Below are 22,326 nucleotides of genomic sequence, written 5' to 3'. Positions count from 1 at the left end.
TCCAAAATATTTTTTTAAAGAAATAGATATGCTGGTACTTTAAAATAAATGCATAAAACCTAATGAATCTTCTTGTTCTTACAACTTCATTTTTTTAATTTTATTTTTTATTTTTTAAAATTTACATCCAAATTAGTTAGCATATAGTGAAACAATGATTTCAGGATTCCTTAATGACCCCTACCCATTTAGCCCATCCCCCCTCCCACACCCCTCCAGCAATCCTCAGTTTGTTCTCCATATTTATGAGTCTCTTCTGTTTTGTCTCCCTCCCTGTCTTTATATTATTTTTGTTTCCTTTCCCTTATGTTCATCTGTTTTGTCTCTTAAAGTCCTCATATGAGTGAAGTCATAAGATTTTTGTCTTTCTCTGACTAATTTCACTTAGCATAATACCCTCCAGTTCCATCCACGTAGTTGCAAATGGTGTTCTTACAATTTCAAATGATAATTTACTACCTTTGCTTTCAATCCAAGAGCTTAAAAAGCTATGGCAAGTGATGGTGTGGTGGTCTACATCCTAGCATTAAATATTAATGAATAATAATGTCATGCAAAAGGCAAATAACTGTATGTTATTTTTATATGATAGAAGACAGTAAAAAAATCAGAAAGAGGCATCAATCATTTTCCTTTCAAAATAAAAAAGCCATTTAGTAATAAAGTGAAGAGCTGAGTTAAAAGTATCCCAAACCCCCTAATGGGGATGCTCTGTAACTTAAAGAATAAATTCCAGCTCAGTGGCAAACTAGCAAATACTGGGATTCTGCAAAGCTGGGCTACTGTACTGCCAAAGACACAAGAAAATCAGTCCTAGCTTCCTTACCCACCTATCCTTTACTCCTCTTATTCACCCACTTGCACCACCACCAAACAAACCACACCCAACCTAACAAAAACAGTTCATGAAGTACTTATACCAAGGAAGACAGAAAAATAAAAGGCATAGGGTCCTGTCCTCAAAGAATCTACAATTTTGTTGAAAGAAATGAACTCACTATACAATATGACAATATGAGATCAAATGATAGCTTCTAAGAACAAAGAATAAGCACTGTGAGAAATCAATAGATTCGATGGATTAGAATGCATCACAGAGCTTAGAGCTTGACTGAGTTAACCTATCGGTAAAACAAAACAAAACAAAACAAAACAAAAGTGGTGAGCCCTCTAAACCAAGTCCCCAGAAAAAAATTGAGCCAAGGAATTTAAGGAACAAAGGCTCCTCTTAGCACTCACGAGGCTGCCCATCTAACAATTACCTAGGTTATAGTAGCTCACCAGGAGTCAAAGGCAAAAGTTTCCATCTCTTCAATCTAGATAGTCATCACAGGGAATTCTACCTTTTAAACAAAACTATTCTATCACAACTGCCAATTTAAAACTACCAGGCTTTTGTGCTTAGAATGAATAAAATAAGCACAATTTCATTACCCTACTTAAAAAATGTACTTGTCTATCACAGATATGTACGAACAAGCATATGTAAAAATAAGAGAAGAAACCAAGAATTAGGGAACCATTCCAAGGCCCAGTATAAGGAAAATAATAATAATAATAATAATAATAATAATAATAATGATGATGATGATAATGAAGGGGGGGGAAACCATCAACAAAATAATTCAAGAAAACTTCCCAAGAGAAACCTTCAGATCACAAGTTTAAATAAAGCACACAAACAGGCATACTAGATTAAAACACACCCATACCATGGCATATCACCATGAAATTGAAAAACCCTGGGGGAAAAAGAGAAAAAAATTAGATATTGCCAAAGTGACAAGAATCATAATAGAATTATACTTAACCACTACGGTGAGTATGAAGACAAATTTTGGAAGCAAAATTATTTTCCATACAGAATTCTAAATCCAGAGTTTTTCATTTGAACATCAGAGTAGGATAAAAACACTTTCAGACATGCAAGAGAGGTCCCAAACACATACCTCCCATGCATCCTTTACTCAGGGAGCTAGTAGAAGTGCTTCACTAAATGAGAATAAACACAAAAGAAAAGGGATTCAACAAGGCATACAATATAAAAGAAGCAAAGGGAATCCCCAGGAAGACATTGAGGTGTGGTCCAAGGATGATACTTGTGAACAGATCAAAAATGCCTGACTGGAGCTGACTAGGAGGTCCCTGGAGAGACTCCCCTAAGAAGAGGAAATCAGGAGTTGTGAGAATTAGGAGTTCATACTTTTTTATTGCCAAACAGTATTCCACTGTATGTGGATTTACCACCCTTGATTTATCCATTCACTCTTTGAATTATACATTTTTGACAAGAATAGAGGTGATATAAATATTCTTGTATCTGCTTTTATATGAACACAAATTTTTATTGCTCAAGGGTAAATGCCTATGGGTAGGATTGATGGATCACACAGTAAATTCATGTTTAACTTTTGTAAGTATCTGTTTAATTGCTTTCTAGAAGAACTGCATCATTTTGCAACTCCACCAACAATGTGAGAGTTCCAGTTGCTCCACATCCTCCTCAGTACTTGGTACAGTTAACAGTTTTAATTTAAGCCATCGTAATGGATGTGCAATGGTAACTCACCATGGTTTTAATATGCATTCTCCTAATAGCTAGTTATGCTAAACATCTTTCCATGAGCTGATCTGCCACTCTATATCCCCTTTGCCAAAGCCTATTAAACATTTTTAAATGGCTTATTTTCTTACCATTGAGTTTTCAAAGTTCCTTACATATTCCAAATATAAGTCCTTTGCAGGTATGTGACTTGCTAGTATTTTCTTCCAGCCTATAATTTGCCTTTTCATTTTCTTAGTAGCATCTTCATAAGCAATGTTTTTCCTTTGCTAAACTCCAATTCATTGATTTCTTCTTTCATGAATCATGCTTTTGGTCTCATGTCAAAGAACTTCTTGTCTACACTCAGGACACAGAGATTTTCTCATTTTCTTCTAAAAGCTATATAGATTTATGTCTCAAATTTAGATGTGTGTTACATTTTAAGTTCATTTTTGTATAATATGTTTGGTTTAGATCAAGGTTCATTATTTTTGTATGTTGATGTCCAATTATTCCAACGCCACTTATTGAAAAGATTATTCCTTTTCCATTTTGCAACTTTATAAAAAATTATCGGCCATATTTGTGTGGGCCTATTTCTGGAATCTCTATTCTATCTCATTGAGCTACAGCTCTTTCCTTTGCCAATAAAGTCTTGATTATGATAGCATCATGCTGTTTTTAAATCATGTAGTTTCATTTTTTCCAACATTTTTCTTTTTCAAAATTGTTTTGGCTATTCTAGGTCCTTTGCCTTTCTTTAGAAATTGTAGAATCAGTTTATAACTAGGCAGAGTGCTGTTGGGATTTTTTTTTTATCAATACTGCTTTAAATCTATAGATCATTTGGGGAAAACCACCATCATTACTATCGCGATTCTTCAAATTCATGAGTACAACGTATTTCTCCATTTACTTAAATCTTTTTTTTAATCAGGGTTTTAGAATTCTCAGCATAGAGATCTCACACATATTTTGTCACATTTATAGCTGAGTGTTTCATTTGGGGGGAGCTACGTAAAGTTTTTTAAATTCAGTTTTTAATTGTTTATCACTAGCATATAGAAATATGATTGCTTTTTCTGAGTTGACCATGAATCACTTGCTAAACTCACTACTTTAGGAATTTTTTCGTGGATTCCTTGGGATTTTCTACATAGATGATTACGCCATCTGCAAATAGGGACAGTTTTATGTCTTCTTTCCAATCTCTATGTCATTATTTCTTCAAGTATTTTTGATGGACCACACTCATTCTCTTCTCATTCTGGGTCTCTGATGATACAAATTTAAGACTTTGTCATAGTCTTGTAGGTCCCTGAGGCTGTGTATTTCTTTATTTTTAACTGTTTTCCTCTGTTTTCAAATTACATCATTTCTGTTTATCTATTTTCAAGTGCATTGACTCTTTCATTGTCATGTCTACTCTGCTATTGAGCTGATTTAATGAGTTTTCATTTCCATTACTGTATTTCTTAGTTCTAAATTCTCCATTTAGTTCTTCATATCTTCTATTTCTTTGCGGAGACTTTCTATCTTCTCGCTCAATCCTGGAACATGGTTGTAATAGCTGATTTTAAAACTGTTTTTCAGAGAATTTTAACATATGTGTGATCACCATCTGTTAGGTGTCTTTTCCCATGTGAGTTCAATATTTCTGATTCTTTTTAAGCTGAGTAATTCTAGATTGTATTCTGGACACTTGGAATATTACTTTATGATACCCTGGGTCCTATTTAAGTCCCACTAAGAATGTTGGGTGTATTTGTTTTGGACAATAACTGACCAGTTGGGTTCACATTTCAAGTTCTGACCAGCCTCCTGTGGGTTCTATTTCCAATTTCAATTCAGTTTTCAAACCCTCTGTAGTCATACTGAATGTGTTTTATAACTGTCCCACGTAGTGTCTAGTTTGGGAGTTAAGGGGTGGTCTATCCCGTATTTCAGTCCTCAATGTTTCTGTATGCTGTTTAGGATCAGACTCAGGTAGGTACAGCTTGGAAGTCAACTCATGATTTCATAAGTAACTTTAAGTAGTCAGTTTCCCAAACTCCTCATTTTCTTGCAATCTCTTGGTTCCCCGGGGCTCTCCTTTTCCAGCTTTCCAGCAGAAAATTGAGGCTTCATTAACCCCACTCTGCCATGTACTCCTCAAGACTGGGCCAAGCAACAAAAAAAGAGCAGAGGGAGCAGAAAAGCCATGGGATTTACCTCTCTCTTGAGACCAGAGCTCCTCCAATCTGAGAGGAAACTTCCCCTCCCTCTGAGATTTAGGCTCCTGCCTGCCCCCACTGAGGCCACTGCAGCTGCTCCCAAGGACTGCTTGAGGCCTGGGGTGCAAGAAAATGAAGAAAAGGAAAAAAAGAAGAAAAAAAGAATGATGCGGTATTGCCACATTTTCTCTGAGCATTAGGAGACCCCTTCCCGGAGCTCCTTGAGTCAGAACTAGAGGGCTTCTCCTGGTAGTTTTTCTGTCGTGTTAATAATGCTCACTTCCAAGTTTCAGGATACATTAAGTTCAGGCTGGGGCATACTGGAAGGAAAGAAATGGTAAACTCACCGCCGGTTCAGTGGTACTTTGAATTCTGGTCTTCTTCCCCAATCTGCCTCCTACTATTTATTTTTCAGAGTCCTCAAATAGCCACTCCAAGCACTCTGTCCAGGTTTTATAGCTGCATTCAGTGGGAGAGACAGGGTGAAGTGTGCTTACTCCATCTTATCTGGAACCAGAACCTGGACTACTGCTTTTCATAATAACTTTGAGGAACTAATTACTGAATCTATTTATATAACTTTGATTGTACAAAATTAAAAATTAAAAATAAGCAAATCCTATATTAACCTTATTGTGAAAAAGGAAATAAGTAAGCCAGTAGAATCACATTTTTTAAGCATATATTCTTTTGGATATTATATGCTTATGAAAAAAGTGAAGTTTTTAATTGTACTTTGCTTTATTTCTTTAAATCTTATTTTACTTGCGGATTTTTGTAAATGCTATGACTGTTAGAAATTTGTTAAAAGAAGAAAAAAAAAGTAGGAGTTATCCAAAGTACAAAACAGAGGAAGTAGATTGCAGAGAAGAGGTTATAAACTGTTTAAAAAACTGAAAAAAGTTGGAGGATGACCAACACTCCAAGTCTAAGCCAAGAGTTTCAAGAGGCAAGCAAAGCGGGCAGGAACCAATTCAAGGTCTTGTATGCCAGGTTAAGGTAGCTGGACTTTACCTGAGAAAAGGAAGGCCCTGAATTGTTTTAGCAAAGGTTGGGAATGCTATGATGCAATCAGTATGTTTGAACAATTATTCCTGCTGCAGAACATAAAGGTGCATAAAAAATGAGTGTTACTGTCTGAATCTTAGGGGTCATGTTAAGTTGCAGAACAAATATATATACAATATGATTGCACGTATTGTGGAGGCATATGGGTAAGAGAGGGAAATTTTACATACACACACGCAAAAAGTCATGTCATATGTAATCAAAGGATTTTATAAATGATTATGATTCCATGATTTATATATAGAATATATAGCACATGATTATATATACGCATGCGTAAAGATAGATAAATAGCTGATTATAATATGTACTATTTCTGGAAAAAACAAAAGAAACTAGTAACAATGGTTAATTTTGGAGGAGAGTGAGGGGCTAAGAGAAAGCAAACTTACTTTTTATTCTTCTGTTTGATTTTTAAATCTTGTACTGTGAATACTTACACCCTTAAAAAGGGTTGTAAAAAAAAAAAAAAAAAGAGCGAGGTCTTACACACGAACTAGACAGAAGATAGTAAAACAAGATAAGTATGAATGAGCCTAGCATTCAGTACCCCAACTCCTAGCATATAGTCAGCTCTCAAACACTCTACAGATCTCTCCACAAATAAGGTATTACTAACCGTTTATAAAGCAAGTTCATAACACAAAACAGTTTTTTTTATTATATCACACTACACTAATTCACCATGTATTTTCAATCATTCAGAAATGTAAACAGAAGATAAAGAGCAAGAATGGATTCCGAAGATATTTATTATCATTATACTACATTTTTACTATAAAAGAAAGATTTGCATAATTCTTTTCAATTTCTTAAGCACTGAGGGATATAAAAAGCTTTACAGTAAAAGATCCTCTCCTTTCCCGGTCCCTCCTAATGCCAATACCCAAACATAACCATTTCCAATGGCTTCTTGAGTTCTGTATGATTCCAGACTTTCATTGTGCTTATAAAGCACATATAACTATATGTGCATATGTATATACAAAGACAAACATATATACATTATATTCCCTTTCAAGAAAATGGAACTCTGCTCCTTAAAATAACCTAGAACTATTCTATTTCTATATGTCCAGAGTAATGAATAGACAAATCCCCAAGCTGGCAGATAATGTTAAATCTTCCAAGTAGAGAATATTAAAATAAATGCACTGAACAGATAAAGTTCTCAGAGATCTCCTAACACATCTTTGATGGAACAAATGAACCTTAACCAGGGCAAGCAAAAATTACTTTAGGGAAAAGAAGTACCAGATGAAATAAACAAAAGAGCAGATGACAGGTTAATAAATGGGTAGATGATATAATAAAGGGTGAGAGTTTATCTCTAACCTTTTAGTCCCAGAGTTCAATTACTCTGTTCTCCCACAAAAGGAGTTATCAGAGATCTTCTAACACCCTTTGATGGTACAGATGCACCTTGATGAGGGCAAGCACTTTGGAGTAACTTTCACAGACAGTCTTCTATACTGGACAGACCGGTAGTCTAATCCAAAAAAGACGTTGTCTCTCATTCTTACAACTGGGGAAAGGGAGTAGTCATACTTTTCAGCAGAAGCTAGAGACTTCAAGCAGGAGGGCAGAAGAGGTACTGCTGCTCTTCCGTACTAGCAATCCTTCTTCCCAACTCTCAGCTTGTGCTCTGCAGTCTCCAAGGCAAAAATAAAATGCAAGACCAATATAACAGAGTGAAAAAATTTCCCCAGAAGTCAAAACAAAATCAATTCCTTTTTAAGGGCTATACCAAAGTAGTTTTCCTCTACATTTATGTGGGGCAAGAAAAATTAATTCCCAGCTATTTCAACTGAGAATAATAAAAATAAAAATAACAAAATTACTTGATTATCAAACAATGGCATTTAGTCTATTTTTTTAAGTAGCCTCCATGCCCAATGTGGGACTTGAACTCACAACCTTGAGATCAAGAGTCATGTGCTATAACCAAATGAACTAGCCAGGCACCCCCTATTATTTTTTGATATTAATAGGATCTTTCTATACTTGCTTTTAGAGAATCTAGAGGAGAAAAAACTTAGTTTATAAATTATCTTCTCATCTAAGATAAAGAGAAAAACTTCAGTTTTACTCAAGTTGGTGCATAATGAAAGAGTACAAGAGATAAGATGATGCTTTATTTCATTCACAGAATGAAGTAGAGTTAAAATGGGGCAGGAAAGCTAGACAACTTTCTAAGTCACTCATTGATTTAAGCAGTGATTTTTAAACACCATAAACTTCATTAGATTGAACACATTATGGAAGGCACTTTCACATAAGAATTAGTGAGAAATCTGATCTGTAGGATACTTTTAAAGAAAAACTATTTTATGCTTAGGTATATCATTATATAGTAATTAGAAGCAAATAAACAAAATTTAAACTTTTAAAGATCCAAGAAAGCTTCTTTGATGAAAAGATATACTAAGTATAAAACACAGTAATTTTATAATACTCTTGAATTCCCAAAACAGTAGAACCACCTATATCCAAAAATAAAAAACTTCTAAACCAAATAGAAATGATTTTCTGGAAGATCCAAGTGACTGTTTTTTATAACAATAAAGAGTTAAATCTCTATACAACATGGTTTGGAGAATCTAAGCTGTGATCATCTAAACTTTTTTTTTTTTTTTTTACTTACCAAAAAAAAAAAAAAGTTTATAAAGAAAATTGCCAGAAATAGAAGTTATTTTTCTTACTCTCTCATATCGCCATTTACAAATGTATGCTATCACCAAATACAAAGCTAATTTGTGCTACCATTTTGCTCCTGAACATAATATATATGTCAAGTTTAAGTATATATAATTCTTTAAATAGCTTGCAATTTAAAAGGGAACACAAATGTATTTTTATTTTATTTATTTTTTATTCATTTTTGAGAGAGAGACAGGCAGACAGAGCTCAAGTGGGGGAGAGGCAGAGAGAGAGACACAGAATCCGAAGCAGGCTCCAGGCTCTACGCTGTCAGCACAAACCATGAGATCATGACCTGAGCCTAAGTCAGACGCTTAACCAACTGAGCCACCCAGGTGACCCTATTTTTTTTTAATGTTTTATTTATTTATTTTTGAGAGAGAGAGAGAGAGAGAGAGAGAGAGAGAGAGCGCGCGCACGCACACGAATGGAGGGGAGGGACAGAGAGAGAGAGAGAGAGAGAGAGAGAGAGAGAGAGAGACAGAAGGCTCCAGGCTCTGAGCTATCAGCACAGAACCCGATGTGGGGCTCGAACCCACAAACCGAGAGATAATGACCTAAGCCAAAGTCAGATGCTTAACTAACTGAGCCCCCAACACAATGTATTTTTGAAAATAAACAATTCAGGAGCACCTGGGTGGCTCAGTCAGTTAAGCATCCGACTTCAGCTCAGGTCATGATCTCACTGTCCATGAGTTCGAGCCCTGCATCAGGCTCTGTGCTGACAGCTCAGAGCCTGGAGCCTACTTCAGATTCTGTGTCTCCCACTCTCTCTCAAAAATAAATTAAGATTAAAAAAAAAATTTTTTTATAAAAAAAAAATAAGCAATTCAGATGCACCCCATGTTTATAGCAGCACTATCAACAATAGCCAAAGTATGGAAAGAGCCCAAATGTCCATCAATGGATGAATGGATAAGAAGATGTGGTGTGTGTGTATATATATATATATATACATATATATATATATACACACACACATATACGCACAATGGAGTATTACTCGGCAATCAAAAAGAATGAAATCTTGCCATTTTCAACTACGTGAATGGAAATGGAGGGTATTATGCTAAGAGAAAGACAAAAATCATATGACTTCACTCACATGAGGACTTTAAGAGACAAAACAGATGAACATAAGGGAAGGGAAACAAAAATAATATAAAAACAGGGAGGGGGACAAAACAGAAGAGACTCATATTTATTGAGAACAAACTGAGGGTTACTGGAGGAGTGGGGGGGGGGGGGATGGGCTAAATGGGTAAGGGGCACTAAGGAATCTACTCCTGTTGTACTATATGCTAACTAATTTGGATGTAAATTTTAAAAAATAAAAAAACTAAATTAAAAAAAGAGGACTGACAAGGAAGAAACTGTAAAGTCTCTTGATTCAAGAACCTTCTAAAGGATTTGCTCTCAAACTTGTGTGTGCATTAGAATGACCAAGAAAGCTGAAGAAGGCAGCTCACAGACTCTGAATCTGTTAAGTCTCTGAGTGGGAACTCCTTTTCCTTTTGACAAGATCTTCAGATGCTTTGGATACAGAGCAAATTTAAGAATCACCTTATTAAATACTCCTAGAGGCTAAAAGTGCCTATTTATCCAAGGTGAGAACTTCTAAACTGGAAGATTTTCACTGTGTCTAAAAAAACCATTCTCTTCATTAAATTTGCATATTCTTATGCAGTCTCGGGATAAAAGCATAACACTAAAGGTTAAATATGAACCTGGAATAATTATTTGACAGAAAATTACTAACTGCCAAGAAATAACTGATTAATTAGAGTTTAAACATGAATGGTTCATTTAAAGTTTTCTTAAATTAGACCTACATTTTATTAAAATTTTCTATTCAGATTTGTTATAAATACAAGGAAAACTTGTAAAAAATTTTGGACACATTGAGAAATACTTAAATATAATTAAACAGAATTTTTCATTTGTAAAAAAAAATTTTTTTTATAAAAAAATTAAACAATTCAGGGGCTCCCAGGTGGCTCAGTCAGTTTAGCAGCCAACTCTTGACTTCGGCTTAGGTCATGATCTCATGGTCCTGGGATGGAGCCCTGGCATCGGGCTCCACAATGACTATGTTGCCTGTTTGGGATTCTCTCTCTAGTTCTCTCTCTGCTCTTCCTCTGTGTGTGCACACACTATCTCTCTCAAAATAAATAAACTTAAAAAATAAATAAATAATTCAAACACATTAAAAAGTACACATTAAGAATAAACCAGACAGAATCTAGTGGTTATTAAAACCTATTGAGAAAAATGTGTTGGCCCAAGAGCAACTAGTGCCCTAGTGCCATATTGTAATCTCAATTATTTCCCAATAAAAGGAAATAGGGCTTCCTGGAGAAACAGAGTTCCAGATTCCAACAATAGCATGGGGGAAAGTTCAAGGAAAGCCTGAAATATGGCCTGTGCCAGAAAGGAAAGATGACATCAAAGAACACTGGAGTTAGAAAGACACAGCAACCAACTTGAAAGGGCTTCCACTAGCCAAAGACACGAAAATTTGAGCATCAAAATAACAATGACTGTAATGAGTTGAAATAAAATACATAAAAATCCTTGAGTTCATGGTGATTCTGGAAACAAAAACAAAAACAAAAAAATTCACCGGTCATATATGGCACAAAGCTCATTATTCTGAGAACTGGAAAATAAGAAGGATCAAAAATCAAGTCTTTACCCTGCCCTTCTTATAGCAACTATGTTTCGGGGGAAACACAGAGCTGGTGAAATAAAGTTCTAACTTGATAGAATAATTCCACTTCAGAAATTTGGCAGAAATAAAAGAATCAGAAAAATCACTATTTTGTAACCCCTATGGAAACAATATATCCAGACAATGTACTCTTGCCAAAAACAACAGCAATCACAACATGAATCTCACCGAAGCTCTATATATCTACTACCATACTACCATACCATATCCTACTATCATAGGAAACACAGAGGCTAGAGAAACATGTTAAAAGGCACCCCAAGTATGTGATTAGCCAAATCCAGAATTTGGACTATTCTATAGAATAGAACTAAGAACTTCATTTCTCCAACAAATAAATGCAGGGGCACCTGGGTGGCTCAGTCAGTTAAGCATCCGGTTAAGCATCTGACTCGTGATTTGGGCTCAGGTCATGGTCTGATGGTTCATGAGTTCAGGCCCTGAGTCGGGGTCTGGGCTGATATCACGGAGCCTGCTTGGACTGGTTAGGTTCACACAGCAGTGGATGGTGGAATTGGTCCTGATTCCTCAGGTGTCACTTTTTTTGTCAACTACAACTTATGTTTTTCTATATATTATACTTCTGCCACTTCCCACTGGTCAATGCTATAGTCAAGAGTCAAAGCATGCCTCTCAGTCCTGCTCACTCACCAGTTCCTTCCCTCCCCATCAGTGCTGACAAGGTATCGATAGGCCTCAAAGACAGAACAATAGGATATTTTTGATACAATGGGAGAAATTAAACACTGCATAGATTTTAGATGGTATTGAGGAATAACTTGTATTTGATAGGTGTTTAAAACTACTGTTTATGTTATTTTAAAAAAGGAGCACCTTACCACAAATTATAGATCTTAGTTATAATAATGTATCAATACTGGCTCACCAATTATAACAAACATATCCCAGAAGCAGCACCAGGATGCAGAAGGAACCTAGCATTTCTTAAATATTTCTTAAATATTACTCCAGCAAGGTGGCAAAGAGTGTTGAAGGAGTAGGATATAGCTGCAACAGGACTGGCCAAGTGCTGATACATCAAAGTTGAGTACTGGGTACAAAGAATGTTCTTTATATAATTATTTCCATCTTTGTGTATATTTAAATTTTTTCATAATAAAAATTAGGGAAAATAGCAAAGTTAAGATTTGCCTGTCTTGCTGCAGGATTATAGCTATGTATCAAAATTTTATAAATGGAACAGGAATCTTTATAAAAAGCACTGATGATAGGTTTCTGAGGTGCTACAGAATTACTGGTGATCAATTTGAAGTCATGAGACAGAAGGTTTTTTCCTCTTACACCAGCAGTGCAAATAAAACTATACTTACTAAAAAGACCAAAAACAAAAAAAATGGTATAGTGAGATACAACTCAAGAGGGCCATTAAAATGGAGAAGTGAAGATAGCTAGGATATTGCTACAAACATGTACTGAAGATGGGAGAAAAGGAAGGAAAAGGAATCTAACAGACGAGGGAGGCAATTATCGCCTTAGCTCTAAGTTTCAAAGCAACTGAATTGAAAAAGGTTCGGAGACAGTAAAGTCCAAATGGAGACAAGGAAGAAACACAAATAAATTATACACAGATATATATTACTAAAAAGAAAAGCTTATTAAGTTGTATGGTTCTATTTACTAGGATACTTTACAAAATAATAACTAAGTGTAGACGTACTATCTAGTACTAGAAGTACTGCCTACAGACATGGTTTAGTCTAGTAGCAACTAATGCATTCAAACATATTTTTATTTATTTATTTAAGTTTATTTATTTTGTGAGAGAGAGAGAGAGAGAGAGAGAGCGAGCACACAAGCAGGGAGGGGGCAGAGACAAAGGGAAAGAAAGAATCCCAAGCAGGCTCTGTGCTGTCAGTACAGAACCCAACGCAGGGCTGGAACTCATGAACCACAAGATCATCACATGAGCCGAAATCAAAAGTTGGACACTTAACCAACTGAGCCACCGCCCCTCAAACACATTTTTAAAAACCAAGTACAATTCAGGAGTCAAACTTGACTCAATAGAGAATTGTAGGATACATCCAGAATTGGTTCAGAAAGCTGTGAAAATAGAGTAATCTGAGACAGTAGCATAGGGAGGTGATTTAGAAGAAAAGATGGGGTAAAACGCTAAGGCCTTCACACTTCAGGGCCGGTGAGAAAGGATCATACTAGTAATGAGAGTTCTGTGTGAGCTAAGGAAATACAGGGTTAGACTGAGAGAAAATTGAGAACTGAAGGAATCCAGGAAAAAAAAAAAAAACTGTGAGAATTTTGAAAAGGGGGATTGATTTATTACAAGGAATAAAACTTAGGGCTCTGGCTAAATTCACCTTAAAATATCTTTTTATCTTATAAAGAAACAAATCCTTATACTACCTATCAAAAATTGAACATCAGTTAAAAACCAACCAATCCTGGGGCACCTGGTGGCACAGTGGGTTAAGCATTCGACTCTGGCTCAGTTAATGATCTCACAGTTTGTGAGTTTGAGCCCCGCATCAGACTTTGCACTGACAGCTCAAAGCCTGGAGCCTGCTTTGGATTCCGTGTCTCCCTCCCTCTCTGCCCCTCCCCCACTCACACTCTGTCTCTTGCTTTCTCTCAAAAATAAACATTAAAAAAAAATCTAAAACCAACCAATCCTTTAAAGGGTTAGCCTCTGGTTGTATATCTTCCCCTTATACACTTAGCCTTTTTATTGGGGTCAGTGAGTAAGAAGTCATTATATCAAAAGGAAGGCAAGCAAGTCAGCCCCATAAAAATGTTCTCAAAAAGGCCCAAATTCTAAAGCACTTTCAACAAAAAGAAGTTGTGAAGCATTAAATACGCAGAAGGCATAAGTGAGAAAGCCAAGAAGAGTCAAGAGCTGCCTCATTGAAATACAGACCATAGAAATGAAACCTTAAAAACAAAAGAAGAAATACAGACCAGAAGATAAAAACCCATTTATTTTTGGAAGGTGAAGGATTCTGAGAACTAGGATGTGGTTATAAGCGGGTAGGAAAAACATGTCAGTTAATAGTATGAAAGATAAAATAGCCAGAAAGAGAAGGAGAGCCTCAGCATCTCAGGGTTTAGCATTAAAGTTGGGCACCTGGGTGGCTCAGTCAGTTAAGCGTCCGACTTCGGTTCAGGTCACAATGTCACAGTTTGTGAGTTTGAGCCCCCCGTTGGGCTCTGTGCTGACAGCTCAGAGCCTGGGGCCTGCTTCAGATTCTGTGTCTCCCTCTCTCTCTGCCCCTCCCCTGCTCACATCCTGTCTCTCCCAAAAATAAACAAACATTATTTTCCTCCCCTTCCCTTCCCCCATGTCTTCTAAGTTTCTCAAATTCCACATATGAGTGAAAACATATATGTCCTTCTCTGACTGACTTATTTCACTTAGCATTCTACCCTCCAGTTCCATCAACGTTGTTGCAAATGTCAAGATTCATTCTTTCTCATTGCCAAATACTATTCCATTGTATATAGAAACCACACCTTCTTTATCCATTCATCAGTTGATGGACATTTGGGCTGTTTCCATAATGTGGCAAACAGAGAGGGAGGCAAACCATAAGAGATTATTAAATACAGAGAACAAACTGAGGGTTGATGGGGGGGAGGAGAAAATGGGTGATGGGCATTGAGGACGGCACTTGTTGGGACAAGAACTGGTGCTGCACGTAAGCGATGAAGCATGGCAATCTACTTCTGAAGCCAAGACCACACTGTATACACTGTATGTTAGCTAACTTGACAATAAATTATATTTTAAAAAATAATAATAAATAAACTAAATTTTTTTTAAAAAGCTACTGAAGTTATCTTCAGGCTTTATCCCATAGAATCCTGGGTAAATTGCAGTCAAAATAGGCAAGAAACCTACTGAAAGACCTATAGAGCTATATCCTGCCTCACCTGGAAACATCTTCCCAGGGCCAAGTAGGAGAAAGGTGAAATGGCACTGTGCAGGCCACACTGATGCTGACATATCCTTTATGAGCTTGTCCGAGAGTCAAAGAGATCTGCTAAGATCTGAGCAACCCAGGAATTGGTAGCTCCAGCCGCACCTATTTGTGTGGCCTCTATGTCACTGAGCTGAGAACAGCTCCAAAGAATCAGGGAGTACGGAGAAAAGGTGAAAAAAAAAAAGAGAGCACCATCTTTTCCCCTACTATTCCTTCTCCAGTTATGTTTCTTCTAATAGGTATTGATTTATCCACTGCTTTCCTAATTTCTCATGTTTTGGGAAAGCTAATTTTGGACTAAAAAATAACTATTAAACAGATCTATAATTTTATTAGCATCAGGCTCTAATCAAACGAGCCAATTGTTAGAGAAACCTGGATAATCAGAAAGCTTAGGCAAAGGGCAATGATTAAAAGAACAGACATTGCCAGAATACGTAATACACACACACTTCATTAACTTAACACAAACTAGTTTACTAGAATTCCAAACATCAAGAATTCACAAAGAGAGCACATTCACCCTAGAGACTACACAGCCATGAATTTGAAGGTCCTAGGCTACACAGCATTTTGTGCTTGCTATTTCTACCAACTACAGTTATTTCTAATTCTAGCAACTTCCTTTGCTCTATATGTTACCACTAAATTCCTTTAGATACTAATGAATGTCCCATAACAATATCAAACCGTCTAGAGCTTAACGAGATCATTTAATGTGCTAATAACCCCATTTAATTGATTCAGACAAAACATTTAAATATGAGTAATATCAGATTACATCATTAAGCTGAAGATACAAAGATGAATATAAACTAGCAATAAATTCAGGGTATTACATGACTGGGTTAAAGTCAGAAAAAAACTTATTTATCCTTGTAGTAAGAAATAGGAACCCAAGTAGAAAACAGATCTCAAAAATGACAACAGGGCAAGAAAAAGTTATCCACACAACAAATAGTATTATTTTTAATCCATCCTGCAGTATGATTTGAAGGCAGCTTCCTTAGTGATTAAAGCATATTTACACCCAATGACATGAGTAGAAACAACTCAGAGGTATTCATGTTTAGTGGTTTAAAAAAAAAAAAAAGGCAAATTTTTACCAAAACAGACTTACGAAAACACTTTCTAAAGCAGAATGTTTTAGGTAATTCACTCTGTCATCCTTGTTCACCATAAAAAGGAATTCCCAAAGTCCAATTAGCCTAAGCAATCAGTATCTCCACTCCTACTAGCTAGTGATAAAATTTCCAAGAGAAAAATGCTATGCATTGTTTATTCCTGATTATTCATTAATAGTTTGAGAATGTAACTGAGGTTTAGAAAGGTAACAGCAAATTATAAATTGTTTGGTGTATCATACAAAATAGCTTACCTTGTAGTTTTTTCAGTACAGCAACCTCCATTTTCAGAACTTGTTTTGGTTGTTGAGCTGATTCTACCTTCAGTGCAACATTTTCCCTGGTAAGCATGTCCAAGGCATCGTAAATTTCTCCAAAGCCCCCACCCCCAATCTTCCTCAACTGCAGGGGAAATAAGAACATACACACATAAAATTACTAGAACATTCTAATTGGAAACCAATTCATCTCTTGTATATAATTTTACTATCCCTATTTGAGGATAAAAGATCTCAATATCGTTAAATTAACTGCACATATGCCAAGAAAACAGATGCCTAGAAATACCATCAAAACCTTTTCCCATGGTTTTGCCCACAAAAGGTAATTAAATTATTTCAGCCACAATTTTAAAATTTAGTCTACAGCATCAAAAATGTCACAAAAAAGGACAGCACCTGAAAGTTTCACTTGCCACAAATGCCCCCCAACAACCAGATATGTTATTTTATTTTTTTTTTTTTAATTTTTTTTTTTTCAACGTTTTTTATTTATTTTTGGGACAGAGAGAGACAGAGCATGAATGGGGGAGGGGCAGAGAGAGAGGGAGACACAGAATCCGAAACAGGCTCCAGGCTCTGAGCCATCAGCCCAGAGCCTGACGCGGGGCTCGAACTCACGGACCGTGAGATCGTGACCTGGCTGAAGTCGGACGCTTAACCGACTGCGCCACCCAGGCGCCCCCAGATATGTTATTTTAATTCTAGGGCAACATTTGTAAACTTTTAAACCATGAAATCTTTTTGCCAATCAAAATCATATCTGGACCCCAGCTGAGATGTGTATGTGCAGAGGCTGGAGGTGGGAGTGAGGCAACCAGAGCCCAGCCTTCTCAGCACCACTTATCCTCCTCTCTGAGGCACTGAGCAGACTCCACAGAAGAGACAGAAAACTCCTGTTCTAAACTATCCCAGAGTTCACTATATAACTATATGCTCAGATAAGACAAAGTCTAATCAAATAAAACACCTTCAACAAACACTTAATATCCTTACTGATAAAACGTATTAGCTTAACTAGGGAATACCAGGATCTCTGTCTGAGTACTACAAGCAAGTTCTCAAGTGTTAGTGACAACTAAACCTGTAGAGCTATGAGCACCAAGGTGGGTAGTATACTTCAAACCAGATGTAGCACGGAATTAGCGTTCTTCCATTTCCTGAAGGTCTTCTCCTTTCCACATTATCAAACACCTAAGACGTGATGTAAAGCAGGCAGTCCTCACTGGAGGCACAAGGGTCCTAAATCCTAACCACCCCAGAGGACTCACTTTAAGCTCTACTTCTTTCAAGAACACTGCATTACTGATTACCTCCAGGCATATTTCTCTATCTTCTGAATCTCTATAGGAATTATTTGCTTAATCATTTAATCATTTTACTAACCTAAACACCTCAGATATCACTTGTATTAATACACTATACTATTTTTTGACTTTCCACTGTCAATGTCCTAGCTCCCTACAGTGAAACTAAGTTTCTTCAGAAACAGCCACACCTTTCTATTTTTCTGTTTCCCTTACAGCAAGTGGCTAAGTGGTAACTACATAATTATTGCTAAATAACTATTCATTGCTTTGTATATAAGAGCCATAATCCTTTATTCCAGTTGGGTGATGGGAAGAGATAGCATGAGAAATTCCAGTATGAGCGCAGGATTAAAATAAAGTTCCAGAACTTCATTGCAGTTAAATTGTTTTTTGTTGGGCCCTGATTGATACTTACAATTCTTAATATCTGTCTATTAAACAAAGCCTAGTATAACTTTAAAAATCCATAAGCAATACCAAAGGGACATTTTTCTAATTATGGACAGTGGTGAGAGGTACCTTCATGTTTTACCTCACAACAACCTTACCAAATGACAGAACAGAAAATCTAGACCAAAGTAATGATTTTGCTCCTTGGTCTACTCCTATAATGTCATCTCAACAATAGTGGGAACATTAATATTTTTTACTGAGCTTGACAAAGCATTAAGACATCATCAATGTTTATAAAGCAGAAAGCTAGAGGCAGTTTAGTATGATGGGGGTATGTAGATTAGGGAAAGAATGGTGGTAAGGCCTGTGGCAGACTTTGTTTCCTAAAGATGATCACAACAATATCACCCATCCCTTTTCCTCTTCTTCAGTGTGACCTTGCCCCTCACCCAAGATATAGCATCCATTCCCCACCCTCTTAAATATGGGTTAATCTTGTGGCTGCTTTAACCAACAGAACATGGTGAAGTAATACTGCCCCAGCCCTGAGAACAGCCCTTAACCAGCCCCGCAGTTTCTGTTTCCTGTCTCTCAAAAGCCAGCTACCATATAAAAAGTGTGACCATCTGAGAAGCCACAGACCTGTGAAGAGGTCCTAGAAAATAAGCTACCAGGGATGACAGGGGGAGGACTAGGGAACTAAGGACCTTCAAGTCACCAAACAGCCCACTTGGAAGTTGGGTCCTCTAACCCACCCAACCCTGCCGAGTGCCACATGGTTAAGAGACGAACTGGGGCACCTGGGTGGCTCAGTCGGTTGAGCGGCCGACTTCGGCTCAGGTCATGATCTCACAGTCTGTGAGTTTGAGCCCCACGTCGGGCTCTGTGCTGACAGCTCAGAGCCTGGACCCTGTTTCAGATTGTATCTCCCTCTCTCTGACCCTCCCCTGTTCATGCTCTGTCTCACCCTGTCTCAAAAATAAATAAAAATGTTAAAAAAATAAAAATAAAAAAAAAAAAGAGACGAACTATCAGGCAAACTCATCTCAAATTCCTAATCCACAAAATTATATGTAAAAAAATAATTGTTTTTTAAGCCTCTAAATTTTGATGCAGTTTGTTCATAATGGTAGATAACCAAAACACCATCCATAACAATGAGACTATTTCTTACTAAAATGCTACTATGCCTGCCAAATTTGGGGGACATGTTCGATATGTATATTAGTTCTAATTATCAGGACAGAGCAACTAAGCCAGGCATAGCTTCATTTGTCACCTTTTGATATGTCTACTGGAAACAGCCAAACTTTATCACAGCACTTAATACAAAGCACTCACCAAAGAAACACTCATTTCTGACTTACATAAAAGATTACTAATTGTAATCTTCCTGCACCAATCCATGATGACAACATGATTCTTTTCTTACATTTACTCAAGTAAATTTTCAAAGCCAATTGATTTGCCTAATTGGTTAAAACACTGTATCATAGAAACAAAATTTGTATTTCTAAAGGAAGAATCTTCTTTTTCCAATCTGTTGATAAACTAAGGAAACCACTAAAACAACTTTCCTACACCTGGTAATGAACAAAACTCTGATTAAAATACATATTTAAATACATCTGAAACAAAAATTGTTCCTTGAAGAGCAGAGAAGATGGCAGATTCCAAGTCCAGGACAAGGAAGATATCAAAGGACTATTAGGATCATGTTGAAAGACTCAAGAGACAACTTGAAGGGTGTCCTCCCTTAGTCAAATGGGACAGTTTAGGGATCAATAAGGATAGTAATGACAACTGAGTGAAATATATGAAATATGCTTAAATCCATGCATTCTTGACTACCTATTTTTAAAAATCTCATTGGTCACTTTTGGAAAATGCCAGGGAACCAATTCATTATTTTGAAAACTGGTAAATTAAGAAAAAGAATTAAGCATTTATTCTCTTTTCCTAATCAAAATGTACCTCAGGACAATCAAATAGTTGACAACAAAAAATTTCTCTTTGTAGATGTACTTTAAAAAATGAAGGAATGACAGGAGTGCCTGGGTGGCTCAGTGGGTTGAGCATCCATTTTGGCTCAGGTCATGATATCTTGGTTGTAAGACTGAGCCCCATGTCAGGTTCTGCATTGAGTGTGGAGTCTGCTTCAGATTCTCTCTCTCTCCCTCTTCCCCACTTGCACACGTGTGCACTCTCTCTCTCTCTCTCTCTCAAGATAAATAAACAAACATTTAAAAAATGAAGGAATAACAAACGCTCAATAATCTGCAATTAACAGACCTAGAAAATGATGATCAGGACTGCTAAAATGAGAATGGCCAATAGGACACACAATGTCTTGATGGGTGATAAGACATTATGTGCCTCCTATTGAAAGATCACAATACCCTTTATGAAAAAAAAAAAAAAACGCCAACTCAATAAACAAACCTGAACTTAGATCTAATCAAACCCCAATAAATAACAATTTGGGGATGCCTGGGTGGCTCAGCTGGTTAAGTGCCCGACTCCTGATTTCAGCTCAGGTCATGATCTCATAGTTCCTGAGATTGAGTCCCACACTGGGGGTTGTCGGTGCAGAGCCTGCCTGGGATTCTCTCTATCTCTCTCTCTCTGCCCCTCCCCTGCTTTCTCTCTCTCTCTCAAAATAAATAAACTTCTAAAAATAAGTAAATAAATAAGAATTTACATAAAATACATGAGACAGAGAAACCTATTAATACCACACAGAAGAAATCAGAAAAATCCAAACTGTGAAATTCTACAGGTAAATGACCAAGTTTCTTCCATAAATAAACTGTGAGGAACAAAAGCAAGATGAAAAGAAATCTAGAAATTAAAAGATATTTAAGCGATGTCAACCAATTGCAGAAGAATACTTAATGACATTAAAAAATTATTACTTTTTTAGATGTGATAATATTATGACTACATTTTTAAAAGAATTTTTAACCTTTAGAGATACATAATTGTAGCACACACAGAAGAAATACCAGAGTAAAAGATTTGCTTCAAAATATTCCGGGAGGGAGGTTAAAGAGATAAAACAAGACTGACTATAAATTAATAACTACTTAAGCTGGGGCATGAGTATATAAAGGTTAATTATATCAGTCTCACTACTTTTATGTATGCTTACAATTTTCCTTAATAAAAAGTTCAAAACTTTTTTAAAAGAGAAGTTCATTGTACTGTATTTTTTTTTTTTCATTTGTCTTTCTCTAAGTACACTTTTTTCTACCTTACTCAGCATTAGCTATCAGTGGTTAGGAAAACTGACTACTGTATAAAGCAAGAATTATTGTATAAACAAGACAATCACAGGAAAATAACTGAAAACTGATTCAGGCATATTAGCAATATATATATTATTTCCTAAGGAAATCCTATTTTTATCAAGATACCAAAAATTACCCCACATGTTGTCTCTCTCTCAATCTAAGAGAGATACCCACCACTTTCCATCTTTCTTTGACCAAGATTCCAACACTGAGAATATCCGGCTGCTCTCCTCCTCCACTCATTGCAATTCACTGATGTGATAGAACGGTTATACAGGCATCCAGCTCCCAAGGGTGGTTTCCATTTAACCTAAAACAAAAGAAACAGCAGCAGCATATCAGGGCTAATTAATTAACACAAACATTCCAGGACCAAGTAGCACCATTAATTCTATACATTAATTAGGTTGCTTTGTTGGAAAGGGAGTAAAAACACCAAACTCAGTTCCAAAATCTGTTTAGTGCTTATATAAAAAAAAAAGTACCTTTCCATTAAAGGTGCCCATGACATTACAAAGACATTATGTTACAACACAGATATAATTTCAATAACTGAGACTGCTAAACTATAGAGCAAGCATGGTGTCAATGACAATTGACCTAGACAGACCACCACCCTAACTACAACATATTGCTAAAGAAAAAGACAAGGCACCTAACTTACAACAGCTTATAGTTTAATAGGTTGTAACTTAGAGCTTATCATCATCAGAGC

The 22,326-nt window shown here is 36.4% G+C and overlaps 1 protein-coding gene across 4 annotated transcripts in view; it reads right to left on the bottom strand.

Annotated features, from left to right (window-relative positions):
- Nucleotides 1–22,326, bottom strand: part of TTBK2 (tau tubulin kinase 2) — a 166,627-nt gene that overhangs the window by 111,437 nt on the left and 32,864 nt on the right. For 2 of the 4 annotated variants that reach the window (XM_078448548.2, XM_078448546.2), the window contains exons 2-3: nt 21,786–21,921; nt 16,592–16,739 (exon numbers count right to left, since the gene is read on the bottom strand). In XM_078448548.2, coding sequence (XP_078304674.1) covers nt 16,592–16,739; nt 21,786–21,854 — 217 coding nt within the window. In that variant the 5' untranslated portion in view covers nt 21,855–21,921. Of the gene's footprint in view, nt 1–5,105; nt 5,218–16,591; nt 16,740–21,785; nt 21,922–22,326 lie in introns of those variants that run through there. The other 2 variants (XM_078448549.2, XM_078448551.2) reach the window with 2 other exon arrangements.

The sequence above is a fragment of the Panthera onca genome, chromosome B3, assembly GCF_046562875.1.
Source record: "Panthera onca isolate mPanOnc1 chromosome B3, mPanOnc1 haplotype 2, whole genome shotgun sequence".
Lineage (NCBI taxonomy): Eukaryota > Metazoa > Chordata > Mammalia > Carnivora > Felidae > Panthera > Panthera onca.
This window is presented reverse-complemented; position numbering and strand designations above follow the sequence as displayed.